At 48.0% G+C, this 22,221-nt stretch overlaps 1 protein-coding gene across 1 annotated transcript in view; it reads right to left on the bottom strand.

Moving 5' to 3' along the window:
- col4a6 (collagen, type IV, alpha 6) overlaps positions 1 to 22,221 on the bottom strand; it is a 497,938-nt gene that overhangs the window by 341,631 nt on the left and 134,086 nt on the right. Inside the window, exon 4 of the mRNA XM_072501535.1 lies at positions 5,227 to 5,310. Coding sequence (XP_072357636.1) covers positions 5,227 to 5,310 — 84 coding nt within the window. The remainder of the gene's footprint in view (positions 1 to 5,226; positions 5,311 to 22,221) is intronic.

Raw genomic sequence — 22,221 nt, 5'->3', positions numbered from 1 at the left:
TGTGTGGATATGGGACCCGGTATGAGTGTGTGGATACGGGACCCAGTATGAGTGTGTGCATACGGGACCCAGTATGAGTGTGTGGGTACGGGACCCAGTATGAGTGTGTGGGTACGGGACACGGTATGAGTGTGTGGATACGGGACCCGGTATGAGTGTGTGGATACGGGACCCAGTATGAGTGTGTGGATACGGGACCCGGTATGAGTGTGTGGATACGGGACCCAGTATGAGTGTGTGGGTACGGGACCCAGTATGAGTGTGTGGATACGGGACGCAGTATGACTGTGTGGGTACGGGACTCAGTATGACTGTGTGGGTACGGGACCCGGTATGAGTGTGTGGGTACGGGACCCAGTATGACTGTGTGCTTACGGGACCCAGTATGAGTGTGTGGGTACGGGACCCAGTATGAGTGTGTGGGTACGGGACCCGGTATGAGTGTGTGGGTACGGGACCCAGTATGAGTGTGTGGGTACGGGACCCAGTATGAGTGTGTGGGTACGGGACCCGGTATGAGTGTGTGGGTACGGGACCCGGTATGAGAGTGTGGGTACTGGACCCAGCATGAGTCTGTGGATATTGGACCCGGTATGAGTGTGTGGGTTCGGGACCCAATATGACTGTGTGGGTTCGGGACCCAGTATGAGTGTTTGGGTACGGGACCCGGTATGAGTGTGTGGGTACGGGACCCAGTATGAGTGTGTGGATACGGGACCCGGTATGAGTGTGTGGGTTCGGGACCCAGTATGAGTGTGTGGGTACCGGACCCAGTATGAGTGTGTGGGTACGGGACCCGGTATGAGTGTGTGGGTACGGGACCCGGTATGAGTGTGTGGGTACGGGACCCAGTATGAGTGTGTGGGTAGGGGACCCAGTATGAGTGTGTGGGTACGGGACCCAGTATGAGTGTGTGGGTACGGGACCCGGTATGAGTGTGTGGATGCGGGACCCAGTATGAGTGCGTGGGTTCGGGGCCTAGTATGAGTGTGTGGGTACGGGACCCTGTATGAGTGTGTGGGTACGGACCCGGTATGAGTGTGTGGGTACGGGACCCAGAATGAGTGTGTGGGTACGGGACCCGGTATGAGTGTGTGGGTACGGGACCCAGTATGAGTGTGTGGGTACGGGACCCAGTATGAGTGTGTGGGTTCGGGGCCTAGTATGAGTGTGTGGGTACGGGACCCAGTATGAGTGTGTGGGTACGGGACCCGGTATGAGTGTGTGGGTACGGGACCCAGTATGAGTGTGTGGGTACGGGACCCGGTATGAGTGTGTGGGTACGGGACCCAGTATGAGTGTGTGGGTACGGGACCCAGTATGAGTGTGTGGGTACGGGACCCGGTATGAGTGTGTGGATGCGGGACCCGGTATGAGTGTGTGGGTACGGGACCCAGTATGAGTGTGTGGGTACGGGACCCAGTATGAGTGTGTGGGTACGGGACCTGGTATGAGTGTGTGGGTACGGGACCCTGTATGAGTGTGTGGGTACGGGACCCAGTATGAGTGTGTGGGTACGGGACCCGGTATGAGTGTGTGGGTACGGGACCCGGTATGAGTGTGTGGGTACGGGACCCAGTATGAGTGTGTGGGTACGGGACCCGGTATGAGTGTGTGGATACTGGACCCGGTATGAGTGTGTGGGTACGGGACCCGGTATGAGTGTGTGGGTACGGGACCCGGTATGAGTGTGTGGATACGGGACCCAGTATGAGTGTGTGGGTTCGGGACCCAGTATGAGTGCGTGGGTACGGGACCCGGTATGAGTGTGTGGATACTGGACCCGGTATGAGTGTGTGGGTACGGGACCCGGTGTGAGTGTGTGGATACGGGACCCGGTATGAGTGCGTGGGTACGGGACCCGGTATGAGTGTGTGGGTACGGGACCCGGTATGAGTGTGTGGGTACGGGACCCGGTGTGAGTGTGTGGATACGGGACCCGGTATGAGTGTGTGGGTTCGGGGCCTAGTATGAGTGTGTGGGTACGGGACCCGGTGTGAGTGTGTGGATACGGGACCCAGTATGAGTGTGTGGGTACGGGACCCGGTGTGAGTGTGTGGGTACGGGACCCGGTGTGAGTGTGTGGATACGGGACCCAGTATGAGTGTGTGGGTACGGGACCCGGTGTGAGTGTGTGGGTACGGGACCCGGTATGAGTGTGTGGGTACGGGACCCGGTGTGAGTGTGTGGATACGGGACCCAGTATGAGTGTGTGGGTACGGCACCCGGTGTGAGTGTGTGGATACGGGACCCGGTATGAGTGTGTGGGTTCGGGGCCGAGTATGAGTGTGTGGGTACGGGACCCGGTGTGAGTGTGTGGATACGGGACCCAGTATGAGTGTGTGGGTACGGGACCCAGTATGAGTGTGTGGGTACGGGACCCGGTGTGAGTGTGTGGATATGGGACCCGGTATGAGTGTGTGGGTTCGGGGCCTAGTACGAGTGTGTGGGTACGGGACCCAGTATGAGTGTGTGGAGACGGGACCCGGTGTGAGTGTGTGGATACGGGACCCAGTATGAGATTGTGGATACGGGACCTGGCCAGGAAACCTGATCAGCTCCCTCTCACAACCTCTGTGTTAAACCCACTCCACATCAGACTGCAGCCAAGCTCCCAGCAAAGGCACACGTTCTGCAGTGACCCCCATCTGTAAGACGTGCCCGCACACCAGTTTCATAGCATAGAGACGCACACCTGCACAGTATGAATGTCTGCACCACACAACCAGTGCCATCATTCTGATGGGAATACACAAGGCTCACTCAATTGGAAAACCTACAGTAGACCCCACTGGGAGAACCATGTCAAAGGCCACAGAATCCATCGCCAATACCTGCACCCCATTTGGCAAGACCTGTTGGTGAGGATAGAGGCTTTTGCACGTCAAGGGCTGGGGGCGAGTCACTGACAGGGACTGCACTGTCGTGTCAAGTACACAACCTAGAAGGGGCCAGGATTGTGGTGACAGGGTGGGGCGGGGGGGGGGGGGGGGGGGGGGGGGGGGATGATGAAAGTATCTAAGAAGTGACATGGGTGACCATGTCATTTGAGGGGTTTGGATGGTCAAGGGAAGCATCACCTTGCTGACAGTCTGCCCCCCCCCCCCCCCCCCCCCACAGAAGTGCAATTAGAACTCAGCCTGCCATGCTCATTATAATGGGTCAAGCGCCAGCCATTCACCAGGCCAAGGTGGAGGTACGAAGGCGGTGCGACATCAGGCCACGTTTCTATCATTGGCGCTCGTCCTTCAAAGAGCTGCAGGATCCTCCTCACCAAGGAGACCGTGCGCCACCAGCTGGCTGGTGTCTCCGCCCCACCCTGGGAAAGAGGGTGTGCCTCCTCTCAACGGTGTCCAACAGTCTTTGGATGCCCACACGGAGGAAGTGTGGTGCAGGTCTTTTGCAGAAGATAGCTGCAACAAGAGTCTAGGTTGGCTAAAAGCTGCTCCAGCTTGTCAGCCTCTCAAAGGGACACCTGACCCCAGTGAAGCACATGCCTGGGGAATGTGGACTCGGGCTGCATGCACTTGGACCGCGTGCTGACCCATTTGTATCGATGGAATCGCACCTCCCCAGCGCCCCTAGCAGCAGCGTGGAAATGTTCCCATTCTCCAGGTGCTGGCAGGAGCACTTAGAATCTGGAACAGAGAATCCTGCCCAGTGTCTCACACATATCCACATTAAATTCCACCTGACTCGTATCTAATCTTCTGAAATCTGTTGCAAACCCCTTGGTTCCTCCTTCTTTGCCAAAATCTTTGTGTTGTCAGCACATTCCAATATTATGCTCCCTGAGATGTGCCCAGGCCAATTTTGGCATCATGGTGGCATTTATCAAAGGAGAGGTACATTTTTAAACAACACTTGTACTTACAATTACCAACATAATGTCCTCAAGTTTTAACCATGTGTCAGTAACTGGACCAGAGGGCTCGTTCTAAGTCCCGACCCTATACGACATGTGATTTTCGAAGTTTCTGTCAATCAAAGTTCAGGGGGCAGGCTCACTGTCCGGTCAGGGGCAATGGTTGGACCCTTGATACTGGGAGGACAATGGGAGGATCTCCAGGACTCAGAAATCAATAGCCACAATGACTGAGGCGTGAGCTGCCTTTGTGAGGATGCAGATCGTGAAAGACGAAGTACAGTAAGTTTATTTTACTTTTTAAAATGCCCCAGCTGCATGGCCATGATCCTGGCGGGAAACCCCTCCAGAGGGTGGCCAGTGGCTGCAGTGTGGATCGGCGCCATTATTCCCTCACTTGTTCCATTGTGCTCAACCACAACTCCTCTGCCCACTGGTATGGTCCAGACCATTTTCATTTTGTTTCAAATTAAGGGCAATTTGGCGTGTCCAATCCACCTACCCCGCACATCTTTGGGTTGTGGGGGTGAGGCCCACGCAGACACGGGGAGAATGTGCAAACTCCACCCGGACAGTGGCCCGGGGCCAGGATCGAACCCAGGTCCTCGGCGCCGTGAGGCACTAGCACTAACCACTGCGTCACCATGCCGCCCTTTGGTCCAGACCACAACACTGAGTGGGAATCCAATACAGCGTGGAAATGGGTCGTGGTCCGATTCTGAACCAGATTCTCCCAAAATGGCTTGTGGTCAGAAGCGTGGCTGTGGCCCAGCGTGGAAACGGCCAATGGCATGTCACGGGTCCGTCTGCGTCTGATTTGCACAGCAGTGACGCATCAAAGTTTCACCATCAGGCTTTGTGTTGTTCTGGACAGGACATCTTTGAGGCCATTGAATTTCAACATTCCCAGAGAAACAAACATCAGCACAATTCTTTAAATCCAATAAAGAAGAATGTAACTTTTTCAGTCACTTATAAGTAGTTATTCAGGCTTTTTTTTAGTTGTGTGTTGCTTTTGGAGTGGTAAGTTTTTCCACAGGCTACGCCACTTGACCATCAACTTTTCATGGAGGTTGGCACCGATGCTTGGTTTGGAACACAAGAACAAAGATGCTTGATCATAACACGAGTCAACAGCTTACCATCTGACTTTGAGGGCCCATCAGGGTGAAGTCAAGGATCTTACCTGGCCTCAAATCTCATTCCGAAACAGCTTTTGTTGTGGTCTGATTGAAGTCCGGCCTTGCTCCAGTAAGACCGAAAACAGGACTATGTCGTAATCAAATAGACATTGTGGACCACTTGAATATTCATTAGAACAGAAACCGATTTAAAATAAAAACTCATTGTTTCTCACTCACCCTCGCCCCCTTCTCTGGCAAACATTTGCAACCTCCGCTGCAGTCTCGACCATCACATGGCCCGTTGTAGGCATTCGGTGCCCCCTGCAAAAGCAAAACAAGACATCTGTCAACATTTGGTGTTGGGGACTAAACATTTTTTCAACTCATGGTGCAATTTCTAACATGGGTCTGCTGAGAGTTCAGTTGGTAAATGCACTGCCTATGATGCGAACGAGCCAGATATACCTCAAGTTTGATACTGGTTTGTGCTGAGTTAGTTGATTGAGCTTCATTGGCAGTCAAGATTCACAACTGGGCTGACTCCCTGATCGCCCGACGGAGACCCCTGCGTGGCTGGAGATTAGAGGTGCTACCCAAGGTGGCAGACTGGCTGTCCAACTTGGAGGAACTCCTTAAATTGAAAAGGATAAAATTGTCCATTTGGGGATCAGAGGAAGGCTTTCACCACATATGGAAACAATTCACCAGCTTATTCCAAGGCCTGTTTGTAACTAGCAACCAATAAACGGAGAGCGCGGGGGGGGGGGGGGCCAAACTCACCAAAGGTACGCCCAAACAGCAAAAATACACCTGATATGTTTTAATACCAGTAGATGAGCATAGAATAGGAACGACACGGATGGGTAGCGAGGGTGGGAAGCCCAAAATCAGGACCCCCGCATCGATATCTGTACACATACTGCCCTCATGTACATTCCGGGAAAGGTTCCTATAGCCGTGTCATTGCTACACTCTTTTGTTTGTTCTTCTCGCTTGGGTACTTTTCCTCTTTTTGTTTTGTACATATATATATATATACCCATCCTGTAAAGATCTCTATGTTACTGTTTTAATGTTCTCTGCGATGCTCCTGCCATAAATGCATAAAAACCAATAGCTGTCACGTTTGCCCTCAAAATAGGAGAGACATCAAACAGATATATGCATCCAGGAATCTATACCCAAGTATTGGTAGGTGTCTTCAGAAGCACAGCAAACAGAGACTCAAAAAGTGCCTATCTGCCATCTTAGACCAAAGATATCTTATCACAATATTCTTGTCAGAGCCAGAAAATTATGTCTCCAAAGCAATGGCGAACATATTATTAATACCAAATGCAAGTTGGTGACCTCAGTCTGCCACTCCTCAAAGAAAAAAGCTTGAATTTATATAACCCCTTTTACTGGCTCAGGACATCCCAATTGCTTAATAGGCGATTTAAAAACGTGTCTTCGCTGTTGTGACATGGGAAACACAGCAGCAAATTTGCATTGTAAACTCTCACGCACAGAAATAAGATAATTATCTGTTTTACTGACAACTACTGAGGAAGAAATGAAATGAATGAATGCCGCCATAGTCCCCGGGGACCAGAGGCTGCTCTCGCCTTTTGAAAGAGAGCTGACTGATGCTCTTTTAACCTGAGGGTCACCACACCTCAGGTGAGGGGTAAGGTTGAGAAGGTGGGGCCTTCATAGATAACCTCCACCTGTACTACTACTACTAATAATAATCGCTTAGTGTCACAAGTAGGCTTCAATGAAGCGACTGTGAAAAGCCCCTAGTCGCCACATTCCGGCACCTGTTCGGGGAGGCCGGTACAACAACTAGAATTGTTGCCATTGCTCCATGTCACAAACCAGCTGTCCAGCCAACCCAGCTAACCGAGGATGGGTTATAGGACACCATACAGAAACGCAATGCGTCTAACGTAGCGTAGTTTCAGTAGATTTGTCTACAGACTTTCACGGTGTTCCATTGACACATAAACAAAAAGATTTGGTTCCTTCTCCAATGGCATGGTAAGTAAATATATTCGGCTTCGTGTAACTGTGACATACAAGCCAGAATGGTACCAGTGCGACCCACTTTTTATGCTAAGTTCTCAACCAAAGTTGTAATTCGACTCAGATCGTTGGTCCCAACAACTTACATCAAGCAAAAGAAGGTGAAAAAAACAAAAGAAAAGGATTTACCACTAATTGCTGCCTCATGACCCCTGCTGGAAAACACATGTACACGGACACAGGCCGTGGCAGGATCAGAGTCAGCAACAACACCTTGATTGAATAGCTGGCCAGTCTCGTGCCCGTGTTTGTACATGGAAAACAACAATTCAGTCATGGTATTGGGAAGATAGTTGGCACCTGGGAGCCTTTAGTTCAGAATACTTTGGCGGTCCTTGGAGGAGGAAGAATGAAAACATTTTTAGAAGGAAGGAATAAATGGGAAGTTTATGAGGCAGAGTTGAGCCAGAAACAATTCTGGGGAAAGACTGCTCCAAAATAAAACCTCACGAAGGTGTCCTAAATGACATTTGTCTTATGGGGATCCTGCTCTAAGTATTGGGTCGGGATCCTTCATCAGTACAGTTCAGATTGTTAATTGCATCGTCAAATCAGGCCTCTGACAGGCTCAGGGTCCCGTGCAACTGCATGCGTTGTACTGTCCTCATCTGGTGATACAACTTGCAAAGGCACTTAAAAACAAAAGTACTCTCCTTCTTTTAGGGCTGGGTGCCAGCAGTATTGTAAATAGAGCTGGCAAGCTGGGGTGACAGCAAGAGGGCTCTCGTGTACCAGCTGTAGATTCAGTGACACCCGATGAGAAGAAGGTGTTAGTTAACATGAGTTTCCTGAGAATATTGGCTCAGTTCACTGTGGATTGTTTGATCTGCAATTCTGCCAACCAGCACCCACTCTCTGGGCATGATTCAATGAAATAGTTTCCAAATGTGGTAGCGAGCGGGAACGGACGAGGGCTTCCTGCCGCTCGGCCCGGCAAGGCTGTCACGGCAATCTTGCGTGAATTGATCCACTTAAGCGCAGCATGGTGGTGCAGTGGTTAGCACTGGTGCCTCACGGCGCTGAGGACCCGGGTTCGATCCCAGCCCGGGTCACTATCCGTGTGGAGTTTGCACATTCTCCCCGTGTCTGCGTGGGTCTCACCCCCACAACCCAAAGATGTACAGGGTAGGTGGATTGGTCAGGCTAAATTGCCTCTTAATTAGAAGAAAAATGAATAGGATACTTAAAATCTTTGAAAAATTGGTCCACTTAAGGAGGCCCCAGTGGCTTCACGCCACAAATGAAGTCAATTCTCCGGGACCGCGCTCGCCAGAGCCTAGCTAACAAGGTAGAGCATCACGTAAACTGCTCCTGCACAGCCAACTCAGCTTGCAGCCATGGGGCCAAGACGACTGACCCTACGATTCTGGGATGCAACCTGGGGAGGCTCCGTGAGGCGGTCGAGGCCGGGATGAATGTCCTGTTGCCCCGAGGATCCCAGAGGGTAAACTGGGAGGAGGTGGCAGTGGTCGTCAGCTCGAGCAGCGTCACCAGGAGGACTGGGGCCCAGTGGAACTAGGAGCTTGAGTAGGCCATCTGGCCCTTCAAGCCTGCTCCGCATTTAATGAGATCATGGCTGATCTTTTGTGGACTCAGCTCCACCTTCCCACCCGAACACCATAAACCTTAATCCCTTTATTCTTCAAAAAACTATCTTTATCTTTAAAATATTTAATGAAGGAGCCTCAACTGCATCACTGGGCAGGGAATTCCATAGATTCACTACCCTTTGGGTGAAGAAGTTCCTCCTAAGCTCAGTCCTAAATCTACTTCCCCTTATTTTGAGGCTATGCCCCTCGTTCTGGCTTTCACCCGCCAGTGGAAACAACCTGCCCGCATCTATCCTATCTATTCCCTTCATAATTTTATGTGTTTCTATATGATCCCTCCCCCGCATCCTTCTAAATTGCAACGAGTACAGTCCCACTGTACTCTCAAGATTCAACGGCCTCGTCCCGACACCACGTTGGTCGTGACGAGGCCGCTAAATCGCATTCATAACGAAATGAAATGAAAATGAAATGAAAATCGCTTATTGTCACAAATGAAGGCTTCAAATGAAGTTACTGTGAAAAGCCCCTAGTCGCCACATTTCAGCACCTGTTCGGGGAGGCTGGTACGGGAATTGAACCGTGCTGCTGGCCTGCCTTAGTCTGCTTTCAAAGCCAGCGGTTTAGCCCTGTGCTAAACCAGCCCCTAATGGCATCATTAATTGATATGGACACAGTGAACTAAAAGCATGTTTATATATCTGATGCGCGATTATTAAATGCTTTACTGCATCACATTCAATTTATAGCCTGTCTATCATGGTTTGTTTAAAATAATTTTAAAAATACATATTGACAGTATTATGCTGACTCCCTGTAACTTTCAGGTGTGCAAATCTTTTACCTAGGGTCAGTCAGGTGATATATTGGTGGTAATTTCAACCAAACATGCTAGGCTGGAAACCAATCGGGTTAGGTGGAGCACTGCTTTTACACTCTGCCCAATAGTATTCAGCAGTGACATCAACAGAGAATAAAATCACGCTGAATGCAAAACTAGCATTGAGCCCAATTCTGCCAATTTCCTGATTAAATCTGGTTAGAATTGCCCCCAGTACGGTTTTGAGTAACTTTGCCGTTCTGCAGCAGGTGTTAACGATCCACCCCTGGCCGATTTCCCTCTCTGCGGACTGCCTGGGCTCTGCTCAGCATGGAGTTTCTGTAAACTAAAAAGTCCCCACCAGATCTAACAGGGATCTTTCTGAATTCACTGATTGTATACAAGCAGGGAAAAACATAGAACTCCACTCATTGTCCAAACCATCGCAGGAGGCGAGGTCACTTGGGTGAGATACTGGAGGCCCGGATTGGAGTTTTGAAAGCAAACCAGAACAATACATAGCAGTCCCATTGGCATCTGTCAGAAGAGGCAGGTTAATGGGCGACAGGATAGCAGTGGTTAGCACTGTTGCTTCACAGCGCCAGGGTCCCAGGTTCGATTCCCGGCTTGGGTCACTGTCTGTGCGGAATCTGCATGTTCTACCTGTGTCTGTGTGGGTTTCCTCCGGGTGCTCCGGTTTCCTTCCACAAGTCTCGAAAGACGTGCCGTTAGGTAATTTGGGCATTCTGAAATTCTCCCTCGGTGTACCCGAACAGGTGCCGGAATATGGCAACTAGGGGATTTTGACAGTAATTTCATTGCAGTGTTAATGTAAGCCTACTTGTGAGAGTAAATATTATTATTATATGTAATCAGAACTCAATATTTTAATGTATATTTGACGCCCAAAATATTAATCCACAGAATAATGCCATCCCACATTCAGGAAAAAAGGGGAGAAAACTAGGAAGAAAAACTTTTTAAATGTACATGGCTTGGCAATCGAAGATGATTCCAGTGGACTCCTTTAATCATTTCGCACTCCTGGGGTCTGAGGGTGCGGGGGCCAACCGATAACAGTTTTCAGAGGTAACAATGTGCTCTGACCTCAGGTCCACTTCAGGCAGTTTAATCAGCTCTGACACACAGAGTTGCTGATGACATATGACCCTGCGTCAAGCCTGGCAGCGGAGAGGAAATGTGATCCGGAGGAAGTGGATACAGCCCATTTGTCAGTGGGACTGCATTCAACAAATCAAGCTCGGTTACAGCGCTCTTCCTTAAGCTGCAAGAGGGATGGTAGATGTGTGTGGGTGTGGGCTAGACAAGCATGACCACTTTAACCCTCCGAGGCCCTGAATTCCACAGTGTGCTGTTAATGTATTAAATGAGAGCTTCTTTCCCCTCCACTTCTTCCGCCATCACCTGTAGGTGTTGATTTACGGGTGAACAGGTGCTGGCTGTCCTCCTGGAACCCTTTCAGCTGTCATTCTTTGTGTGTATAAACACAGACGGTTTAGCTCAGTTGGCTGGCCAGCTGGTTTGTGATGCAGAGTGAGATTAACAGCGTGGCATCAATTCCTGTACTAGCTGAGGTTATTCATGAAGGCCACACCTTCTCAACCTTGCCCTTGCCAGAGGTATGGTGACGCTCAGTTTAAATCACCACCAATCAGCTCTCTCCCCCCCCCACTTATTTTCTGTCATTATTGTCTTGGTAACACTGGGCATTGGGAGCATTAGTACACGATTGGCATCCAGTGCTGCCAGGAAAGGTTAAACATCCTCAGGCAGATTCATCAATGAAATGAATCAACAATTGATTGGCAGTTATAAAGGGGTTGAAAATTACAGGCCATCAGAGCCAAAAAAAACAACCAATACTTTTTAAATCTTTCAGCGTCGCCTGCCCTTATAAATGTCACAGGATGGGTAGCACTGCTGCCTCACGGTGACGAGGACCCGGGTTTGATCCTGGCCCCGGGTCACTGCCCGTATCGAGTTTCCACTTTCTCCCTGTGTCTGCCTGGATCTCACCCCCACAACCCAAAGATGTGCAGTGTCGATGGATTGGCCACACTAAATTGCCCCTTAATTGGAATTTTAAAAAAAACAAATGTCACAGGTCCCCACATTGTACACTATTTGGCACCTGCCTCGTAAAATGTAAATGCGGCTAACCCTGGAAATTTCTCCAACTGCACTTACGCAAGCAGAAATCCTGGCCCCCAACGCTTCATCAAAATTTTAGTAATTATTCCAGAGCAAAATACCTCAAGGGCATTTGACTCATCCAGCAGTGACCCACTTGCCCCTCATCCAATGCATTCAGCTACGTACTCTTTGTAGCACGGCTCACTGGACATTGATCAGAGCCAATTCACCTCAGGAGTACTGACACCTATGCAGCCACCCTGTTCGGGATCAGTGTTTGGATCTTGTTAATACAAGTATTGGAAGAACAGATTTCACCGTCAATCCACACCTTCAGCAAAAGAGGGAGGTTAGCTCACTCCCAGGTGTGCGTTTAATCATCATCAAAGACCTTCCCACCTGTACAGATAAATCAATTGGATACTACAGCATCCCTCTTCGAGTAGAGGAGCGGGGATCTATTGCTGCAATTACAAAGGGTCTTGGTGAGGCCACACCTGCTATTTGTGTGTAGTTTTGGTCTCCTTATCTGAGGAAGGATGTTCTTGCTATAGAGGAAGTGCAGAGAAAGTTACCAGACTGATTCCTGGGATGGCAGGTCTGACATATGAGGAGAGATTGAGTCAGTTCGGATTGTATTCACTATAGTTCAGAAGAATGAGGGGTGTGGGGGTGGAGGGGGGACTCTCAAAGAAACCTATTAAATTCTAACAGGACTAGATAAAGCAGTGCAGTGAGATGGATAGAAAACTGGTTGGCAGACAAGAAACAAAGAGTAGAAATAGAATGACAGGTGGTGACTAGTGGGGTACTGCAGGGATCAGTGCTTGGAGCCCAGCAATTCACAGCAAATATTACTGATGTAGATGAGGGAACTAAATGTAATGGGCGCGATCTTCCGGCCACGCTGCGCCGGAAAAGCAGCTCGCTGCAGCGCAGCGTGGCCGGAGAAATCGGGGAGACCCCGGATAAGGCGGCAGTGGCTTCCCCGACCCCCATTTTGCCTTATCTCTTGTACTATTCCAATCGAGCAGGAGGTTTGTTTATCCTATAGCACTTGAGAATTTCTTTTCAGTTTTCTTTATCACTTCCTTCCTTCGGAGTGACGGTAGTCAAGGAGAAAACAATTGGAATTCTGAGATATATTTTATTAAAGAGATGACTTTATTGTGCACAGCCTAAAGCAGAATAGTCACTTTTCATATGGCCACAGGAGATTGTCATTAACAAAAAGGCTGATCCTGTTTAATATTTTTAATAGAGTCAACTCTCCTTTGAAACATTTGCTCTACCCTTGTGGGGCAATCTGAAATTAGGTTTTCATGGTGGTGGCAATGAGTGGATGAAAGTAAAGTAATTTTCTCTGCAACCAACCAAGACACCTGCTTCCCAAAAACAGAACAAAGCAACCTTTACATCCATGCCCTTTGACCCCACTGCTGACCTTCTACTCTAAATGCTGAGCGCAGGCACTTTCACTGCAACAGATACCCAAGACCTGACAAAAAAAAAGTTCAGGCACCAGCTTAAACCCAGCATTAAAAAAGGCCAACGCTTCCAAAGGGATCGTTCTTGAATTTGAGCATGTTTTTTTTTCCCTTCGCTCCTCACGAACACATTATTCTGTAGCCACAACGATTGTGTGCAAGGAATTCTCACACGGTTTTAAGTGAAATGATTTCATCGACATTGCTGAGGGCTGAAACAGATCCTCAGTGCTGTGGTGGTCACCACTTCCTTTTTCTTATTTGTAATACACTTAGCAATTCACTGTTAACATCTTTAAGACCAAAATAGCTGGCGTACAGATGCCCAGAAATGACTCCAGGATCAGCTCGCTGGTTTGACTGTGAGCCTCCTCATCTCTCAGGTTCAAATTCTTGAAGGCCAAATATAGCAGCTCCTCCCACACCATCCCGTCCCATCCCCCACCTGCCGTAAACAGAAGCAGTGCAGCTTGGGCTTGAGTTAAAAGGGTTCGACAGCTAAAAGCTAATTTCTTTATGCAAGCCAACAGAACAAAAGAAAATAAAGGAGCTGCAGGAACAGTGCGGAGAAAAGAATGCTAAACGTCTTAATTAAGGCGAGAACATAGTGGAAATGCATAGCCGGTTGGTCTGAAAGAAATAGATTCACATTTCATCTGCACTGACCAGCAGCCTTCCTCATGAAGTCACCATTTTTCATTTACAAATCCAGATTGGTGGCCAATATAGTTTACATCAGCCATGGCTAAGTTGGGAACACTCGCTCTGAGTCAGAAAATTATGCATTACACCGGATATATGGCACAGAATCAGGCCATTCGGCCCATCCAATCCACGAAGACGCTTACGCTCCACTTGAGCCTTTTCCCATCTATCCTCATCTCAATCTGTCATTGTAACTCTCTCGCTTTCCCTCGTGTGCCGACCTAGCTTCATCTTAAACGCACTACACTTTTACTTCAACCACCATCTGTGATTGCGAGTTCCGCATCTGCACCAATCTTTGTGTGAGGAGTTTCTTCTGAATTCCCTTTCTTGGTAAGTTCCAAGTCCCAGCCTGGAGACCGGAGCGCTTAATTTATCAGTGCTCTACCAAAGGGAGTACCACATTTTCCTGAGTATCGATTTTCAGATTAGGAGTTCAACCACGTCCACGGGCGGGGTTTCCCGACTGTTCGTGCTAGCGGGATCTTCCGGTCTTATCAATGGCAACTACCCCCCCTCCCACCACCAGCCACAGGTTCCCTGGTGGCAGATGGTACGACTGCCAGCCAGTAGCGGATCACCTTCACCAACACGCTGCGGGGAAGGGGGTTGCAGGAAATCCTGCCCAATGTCTACCCCTCTCACATAAATGATTGTAAGAGAAACCACAGCTCTATTTAAAGGAACTAATCAATATTTATACTTGACTAACACCACGATAGCAGATGATTGGTCATTTATTACAACATTGTTTGTAGGAGTTTGCTATGTGCAAATTGGCTGCTTTTTCCCCCTACATTACAACAGCGACTACACTTACAGAGTCCCTGACAGCTTTGTTGATTGTCAAGTCCTTTGGGAGATCTTGAGGTTGGGAAAGACACTATATGAATGCAATACTTATTTTCTATAGAGGGGTTTCAACCATGGCCAATTAGAATGATCTACTGCTGCACTAGGTGACCGGCTAACTGTGTAAAGGTCAATGATCTGATGCAGGATTATTTTGGGAGGCGGGAACAGGGGTGAAACAGAAAAGAGAAAGCTCCAGGACTTGAACACATTCCTTTGCTGTCATTCATTTCAACTACACCAACTATATTAGTGTATTGGGGCTGCACCCAGGGAGTTAATTATCACAAGGCAATGTTTTTATGCCTTTAGCAGCAGCCTCCACTGTGTTGTAGACCAGTAGCCTTCCAACTGCTTGATTACTTAGATTCGATAAGCCTTTTGGTGTGTAGTCAGCACAAACTTTATAACCTGAAGGCGCAAATTCAACTTTGAGAAAATGAGTGTCTTGATTGCGCTCAAACCACAAAAATAAATAACCTTAGCTCTGCCTGAAGGAGCTGTTTCAACAATCATCTGCAGCCAAGCCCAACAGCTATTCAAAGCCAACATGTCGAGCTTAATAAAATAGTTTGTTAAAGAGGTAATACTTTTTTCACACTTCTGACATTTTGGGACTATTTTTTTCCTTGGCTGTTCTGTACAAAATGCAAGTTGCGGTTAATGCTATATTGCAACTCCTTTTTTAACTGATTATTTTCTCACAGTTAATGTTACTTCCATTAATTCCACATGTTTGGGCACATGGTATTTACCTCTGAGTCTGGCTGTGATGTGGTGACTGTTAATCCCAGGGCACTTTACAATGACCACTCCATTATGAAAGGCAAGTTTGGAGATCCACTTTGTAGACATCCAGCAGGTGTAGACGAGCTGGTATTGGTTGGTGGCCAGTTGAAGGTAATTGAAGCCATTGGCTTTATAGGGTGGAACGGTGACACAGTAGTTAGCACTGCTTCCTCACAGTGCCAGGAACTCGGGTTTAATTCCGACCTTGGGTGACTGTGTGGAGTTTGCATGTTCAACCTGTGTCGGCGTGGGTTCCTCCGGGTGCTACAGTTTCCTCCCAAAGTTGTGCAGCTTGAGTGGATTGGCCTTGCTAAAATTGCCCCTTCGTGTCCAAAGGGGTGCAGGTTAGGTGGGGTTATGGGGATGGGGCAGGGGAGTAGGCCTAGGTAGGGTGCTCTTTCAGAGGGTTGGTGCAGCCTTGATGGACCAAATGACCCTCTTCATGCATTGTAGGGATTCTATGGAGCTATGGCTCTTTGAAAAGAAGGTGACTAAGTTCCCAGAATCTATATTCATTCTTGGGATATGAGCATCACCATTAAGGCCAGGTACAGTTGTCCATCCCTAATTGCCCTCAACTACATGGTTTGCTGGTTCATTTTAGAGGACAGTTCAGAGTCAACCACATTGCTGTGGGCTTGGAGTCACCTGTCAGCCAGACCAGGTAAGGATGGCAGATTTCCTCCCTTGAAGTGAACCAGACAGGTTTTTATGACAATCTGGCAGTTTTGTGATCATCGTCATTGAGAGTAGTTTATTATTTGAGATTTATTACTTAGTGAATTTAAATTCCACACTGCCCCTCCCCCGCCATGCTGGAATTTGAACTCATGTCTCCAGAGCCACTGTGCCGCCCTCCATTTCCTTCAGGCATACGCGGCTCAAATTGGAAACAGACCCCGGGGGGGGGGGAGAAAATGACAGATCTCTGATTCCTCACACTGACTATATGTGTTATCATGTTCCGTAGCTTTGAACTTGGCCTAATTCAAGTAATTTCTAATTTGTATCTGGAGCCCCCTTACCAAGTGGCTCCTCCTCTGTGGTGTGGCACTGAGCCAGGCAGCCATGGAATTGGCATCAGCTGTAAAGGAAACCTATCCCAGTTTCTAACATTGCAAACTTCGACAAGAGTTTCAGAGCTCTCCCCTATGCCCATTGACCACGCCTGACTGGTAATCGATTGGGTAAAAGATGCCAACCTGAGGTGCAATGAATCTTGATTTGAGCACAATGAGGCTGCTGTCTACTCCAAGGGTGTAATGATGTGCTTTCACAGATCTATGATTTATGAATAAGAAAATAGCACCCTCATGCTGCAGCTAGATCCCACATGTCTCCTGCCTATGAGAGCTCCACCCACTCGCCGTCCCAATTCGTCCCTCAAGCCTTTCCCCATTTAAGGATATTGATGCAAGTTACTTCATTTTTCCATTTTTCTTGATTTTCTTTCAAAGATCCCACGCTACCAGTTATGGCAGGAGATGAGAGACTGACGTAAGCCCATCAACTCAGTGAATTAGTGAATATAATGCCATTCTGGGGTACCTTGGTCAGCTAAGCAGGTTAAAGATGTTGTATGTGGGAGCGGCATGGTGGTGTAGTGGTTAGCACTGCTGCCTCACGGCGCCGAGGACCCGGGTTCGATCCCGGGCCCAGGTCACTCTCCATGTGGAGTTTGCACATTCTCCCCGTGTATGCTTAGGTCTCACCCCCACCACCCAAACATGTGCTGTGTAGGTGGATTGGCCATGCTAAATAGTAATAATAATCACTTATTGTCATGAGTAGGCTGCAATGAAGTTACTGTGAAAAGCCCCTAGTCGCCACATTCCGGCGCCTGTTCGGGGAGGCCGGTACGGGAATTGAACCCGTGCTGCTGCCTTGTTCTGCATTACAAGCCAGCTATTTAGCCCACTGTGCTAAACCAGCCTCTAAATTGGAAAATGTTTTAAAAAGATGTTGAATGATTCAGACTCGATCGAACCAGTCAACAGTCCATCGAGCAGGACTTACCAAACATGGTGTGAAGTTAGCCTGTTTGTGCCCAGACGATAAATCATTCATCTTCTTTTGAAGGTCAGGAAACCATCCTCTTTAGCACTTGTGAAAATTGTGGAAGAGCCAGAGGAATCATTACAGCTGCAAAGTGTTTAGCTAGCCGACAGAAAATGTTTCCTTTAAACTAAAGTGATGATCAGATTGATGCAAAACAGTAAGACAGCAAAAATAGGCAACTTTCCTCATACTAGTTGGACGTGTTTATCATCCCTTTGACAGCATTTGTCTTAACCTTATGTGCTCTGTTGAATTTGTACTCTTGCAGCTGTTCCACACTGCAGTCTCTATGGAAAAGGAATGCCGGGGTGGCACGGTGGCACAGTGGTTAGCACCGCTGCCTCATGGCGCCGAGGATCCGAGTTCAATCCCGGCTCCGGGTCACTGTCCGTGTGGAGTTTGCACATTCTCCCCATGTCTGCGTGGGTCTCACCTCCACAACCTAAAGATGTGCAGGTTAGGTGGACTGGCCATGCTTAATTGGCCCTTATTTGGAAATAAGTAATTGGGTGCTCTAAATTTATTTTTTTTAAAGTAAAAGGAATGCTGTGACAATGCTTTCTACAATCAATACAATGGGATTCTTATCACAGTTCTCAAGCATGCAGGATCCTGTCCCTGTCTCAGCTAATGTTCAATCTCTCAAACGTTGGTACAGAAACTGCCGTGCTAGATTACTACAAACCCAGCAGAGATTTACAGTGGAGTATGGGAAAGAAGATGAATGTAACACTTCAGATTTGATCATGCCTAAGGATTCAAACGTCACTGACATAGACCAATTAGGGTAGCACGGTAGCACAAGTGATTATTAGCACTGTGGCTTCACAGCGCCAGGGTCCCAGGTTCGATTCTAGCTTGGGTCACTGTCTGTGTGGAGTCTGCACATTCTCCCCGTGTCTGCGTGGGTTTCCTCCGGGTGCTCCAGTTTCCTCCCACAGTCCAAAGATGTGCAGGTTAGGTGGATTGGCCATGATAAATTGCCCTTAGTGACCATAAAAGGTTAGGTGGTGTTATTGGGTTACGGGGATCGGGTGGAAGTGAGGGCTTAACTGGTTCGATGCGGACTCGATGGGCCGAATGGCCTCCTTCTGCACTGTAAGTTCTATGTTCTATTTGTGTGCTGTATATTCTACGTAAATGACCCAGCATCCTATTTGGCTTGTTTATTGCCACTTCACATTATCTAGACATTACAAGTCAAATCGCACACTTATGTTCCCATGGGGCGACATGGTGGTACAGTGCTGCCTCACAGCACGAGGGACCCTGGTTCAATTTCGGGCTAAGGTGACTGTGTGGAGTTTGCACTTTCTTCCCATGTCGGCGTGGGTTTCCTCCGGGTGCCGGTTCCCTCCCACAGTCCAAAGATGTGCAGGTTAGGTGGGTTGGCCATGATAAGATTGCCACTTAGTGTCCAGGGATGCGCAGGTTAGGTGGGGTTACCTAATGTCGAGCTCATCTTGTCGGTACAGGAAGAGATCGGGGGCCATGTTTTATTGCTGCCCCAATCTCTGGACTCCCCTCAGACTGCCCTCCATGGCCTCCCAGCCCCCCCAATGCGCCAACTTACCTCTTAGATGGGTCCTGGAGCCTATCCCTCACCCCACCTCGTAAGGGCAAGGCAACCCTGGACCTGATCCCTGACACGGGTAACCTGACATCCGGCACCTTGGCACTGCCAGGCTGGCAGTGCCAAAACACAGTAGTGGCAACAGCTGAGTCTGGGAACAGTTCCACGAAGAAGACAGCACTGGTCTGGACTCAGGTAATCTGGGGCTTTTGGGTGGGGAGGGATTGGGCATCCTAGGTCGGAGTGGGAGAGTGGGGCGGTGGGGGGAGGGGTTAGGCACAAAAGGAGGGGATCATCAGTACCCCTGATGCTCACAGGGCACCCCAAAGGAGGTATCCCTTATTTCTCTCCTCCTCGGTGAAATAGTTAGCCCATGTGGTGACAGCACTCCACTCCAACCTTCCTGCTCGCACTGTAACATTATTTTGTGGTCCCCTTAGAAAATCTCTACAGGCCCCCAGAGGTCTGTGAACCCAATTTGAGAATCATTGATGTGAGAAAGACTGTTCCACATTCACAAATCAGTGTGATTTACACACACAGTCAAGAGCATTGCCCAGCGATCAAGTAGAATTTGTTATTCCTGCATTTGGCTCACTGGATATGATACAAGCCCGCATATAATCTGCTAGATTTTAGAAAGTGCTGGAAGACACCCCATTAGACTGTGCTTTAGACCACAAACTACACAACCCTTTTATTCAAAGGAAAGCTAAAGTGGAAACAAATACAACAACTCCGCCTCCATTTCCTCTACGCAAAGTTAACGACATAATCCTTTGCTAATTCAGTTTCAGCTTCCAAAACTTATATTTTGAGCTTTGTCGGGGGTCACAGAATCTCCACTCTTAACTCCGCACTCTCAGTAAATTGGCAAACTGGAGCAGGACTGTCTGTGTCAAACTGCTCTTTCCCTTTGAGGTTCAACCAGGAACAAAGGAAGTTTAATATGTAGCTCCACAGCTTCATCAGGCGCTCAAACACCCACAGGACTTTCCAACATAAAGGACACATGCTCGCTGGGCTATGTGGCCTTGTTGTTGTCAAAGTAAAACACAGGATACAGGAAAGCTAGGATGCTTCCCACAATGGGAACAAATTCATCAATATGAGAATTTTCCAGACCCGACAGATGTGAGATAAGCATCCGTTTACATATGTTACAAAGCACTTTACCTTAGTTGGACATATTGCTGTACAGAGTCAGCATTTGTTTCTAATTCTTTTGCAATTTAACCTTATCTGTACAAGGATCCTGCTGGCCACACTGTGTACTCACTCTCTGCAGTCTGGAAGCAGCCCAGCAGTGTCCCAAATTAAATTAACTAGTTACAGATAGATATTAAAGGTGTACAAACTTCTTGATGTGTTCGACTGTGTCAAATTCCTGTTCTGTCATGTTGTGCTTCAACAAAGGTTGTTTGAAAGCCAAGTTATACACATGGCTTCCTCTCATCCATTAGAGATGTTATTTCCTTCAAACAAGACCTTTCAAGCAAAGCCTATTTTTTGTAATGCTGTGTTTTCCGTTCAATTATTAGTCATTTTTGTTCCGATATTCTTCCATTTTGCCTCTGAAAATTGAATTAATTAGTTTTCTGATTATCAAGGTCAGGCTAATGGCTTTGTCATGCTCAGGTATAGCCGTGTCAATATGGGAACCTTCCGTTTGCCTGGATACCTTGAGCTAAACCCTGCGATTCAGTGTTACGTGGCACAGGAAATGGAAAAGGACAACAGTGCCTGTGTGTTGTGAAGTAATTACGATGTCAAAAGTGAGCAATTTAATCTGCAGTAACAGCTTGCGAATTAAAGAGTCGAAGAACATGAGGAAATGGGGAGAAAGGTTAAGGTGTTTAGGAGCTTGGTGACTGCAATAATCTTGTAGGTGATAAATTTCTGCTCCAAGAGTGCAACTCGGCAGAAGAAACTGAGGAAGGGGTGAGGGACTAACTAAAATTAGTTCTGTGGGAACATATCAAGGAACTGATGGGGAAGACGGAGGGTGGCCAGAAGGGACACTGATAAATGAGATGAGAGAAAAAAAGGTGGAAAAGGTGTAAGAATAGCAGAGGTGAGGCACAAGGGATTGCAGTCTACAGCAAAGTCCAGCCCTAACTTGACTTCCATGGTCCAAGGAGCATGCTGAAGTTGCTTCCTGACCTGGTGGCTAATAGAAGGAAGAACCCTTTGAATCTGATGTTGTGATAGGGGACCCAGAGGTTTCTGTGGATTGCTGGGCCAAAACATTTACACCATTTGTGCTTCTTTTTGTGAGGCATCATTTCAGGCTGATGGTGATAGCTTGAACCCACTTAAAGGGTTGTACTTGAGCTCACTGTCCACACAGGTACCCAAACATGACTGGTCACTTCGCAGACAAATCTGGAATGGTCAGTCATGTGGTTATGGCAGGTCCTACATCTTCTGGGAAAGCATTGTTTGACAAACTTATCAACTCCTTTCTCACTCATTATAATGGTTTCTGAATATTTTCCACCCTGAAGATTCATGCTGTGGAATTTTCTACTGATGCTGGCCCTTGTCCTTCATGTACAAGTGCAGATGATGAGTGTTGGCAGATGAGGAAACAAGGTCAAACCTTATCCTGTCCTCACCCAGTGACCACTCGCAGAAACTTTGTTCGGCAGGGTAGCAATTAGAATTGGCTGACGTGTTGCTTGGTTGAAATTCATCAGGGGATCAAAGCCATGATGTTGCTGTCTGTGGGACTCAGTACCAAGGCTGGAAGAGCATCTACACACTAATTGTAACCAACCCAGCACAAGACTCCTTAAAATGCCTCGTGGCAGGGCAGCACGGTGGCGCAGTGGTAGCACTGCAGTCTCAGGTTCGATCCCGGCTCTGGGTCACTGTCCGTGTGGAGTTTGCACATTCTCCCTGTGTTTGCGTGGGTTTCGCCCCCACAACCCAAAGATGTGCAAGGTAGGTGGATTGAATACGCTAAATTGCCCCCTTAATTGGAAAAAATGAATTGGGTACTCTAAAATTTTTAAAAGAAAATGCCTAGTGGCTTAGATACCTAGGGTAGAACCTAGTTACGGAAAGTAGAAAGTCCCCATTTTTAAAAAATTCAGAGTGCCCAATTATTTTTTTCCCCAATTAAGGGGCAATTTAACCTGGCTAATCCACCTACCCTGTACATCTTTTGGGTTC

This window comes from Scyliorhinus torazame, chromosome 5 (assembly GCF_047496885.1).
Source record: "Scyliorhinus torazame isolate Kashiwa2021f chromosome 5, sScyTor2.1, whole genome shotgun sequence".
Lineage (NCBI taxonomy): Eukaryota > Metazoa > Chordata > Chondrichthyes > Carcharhiniformes > Scyliorhinidae > Scyliorhinus > Scyliorhinus torazame.
This window is presented reverse-complemented; position numbering and strand designations above follow the sequence as displayed.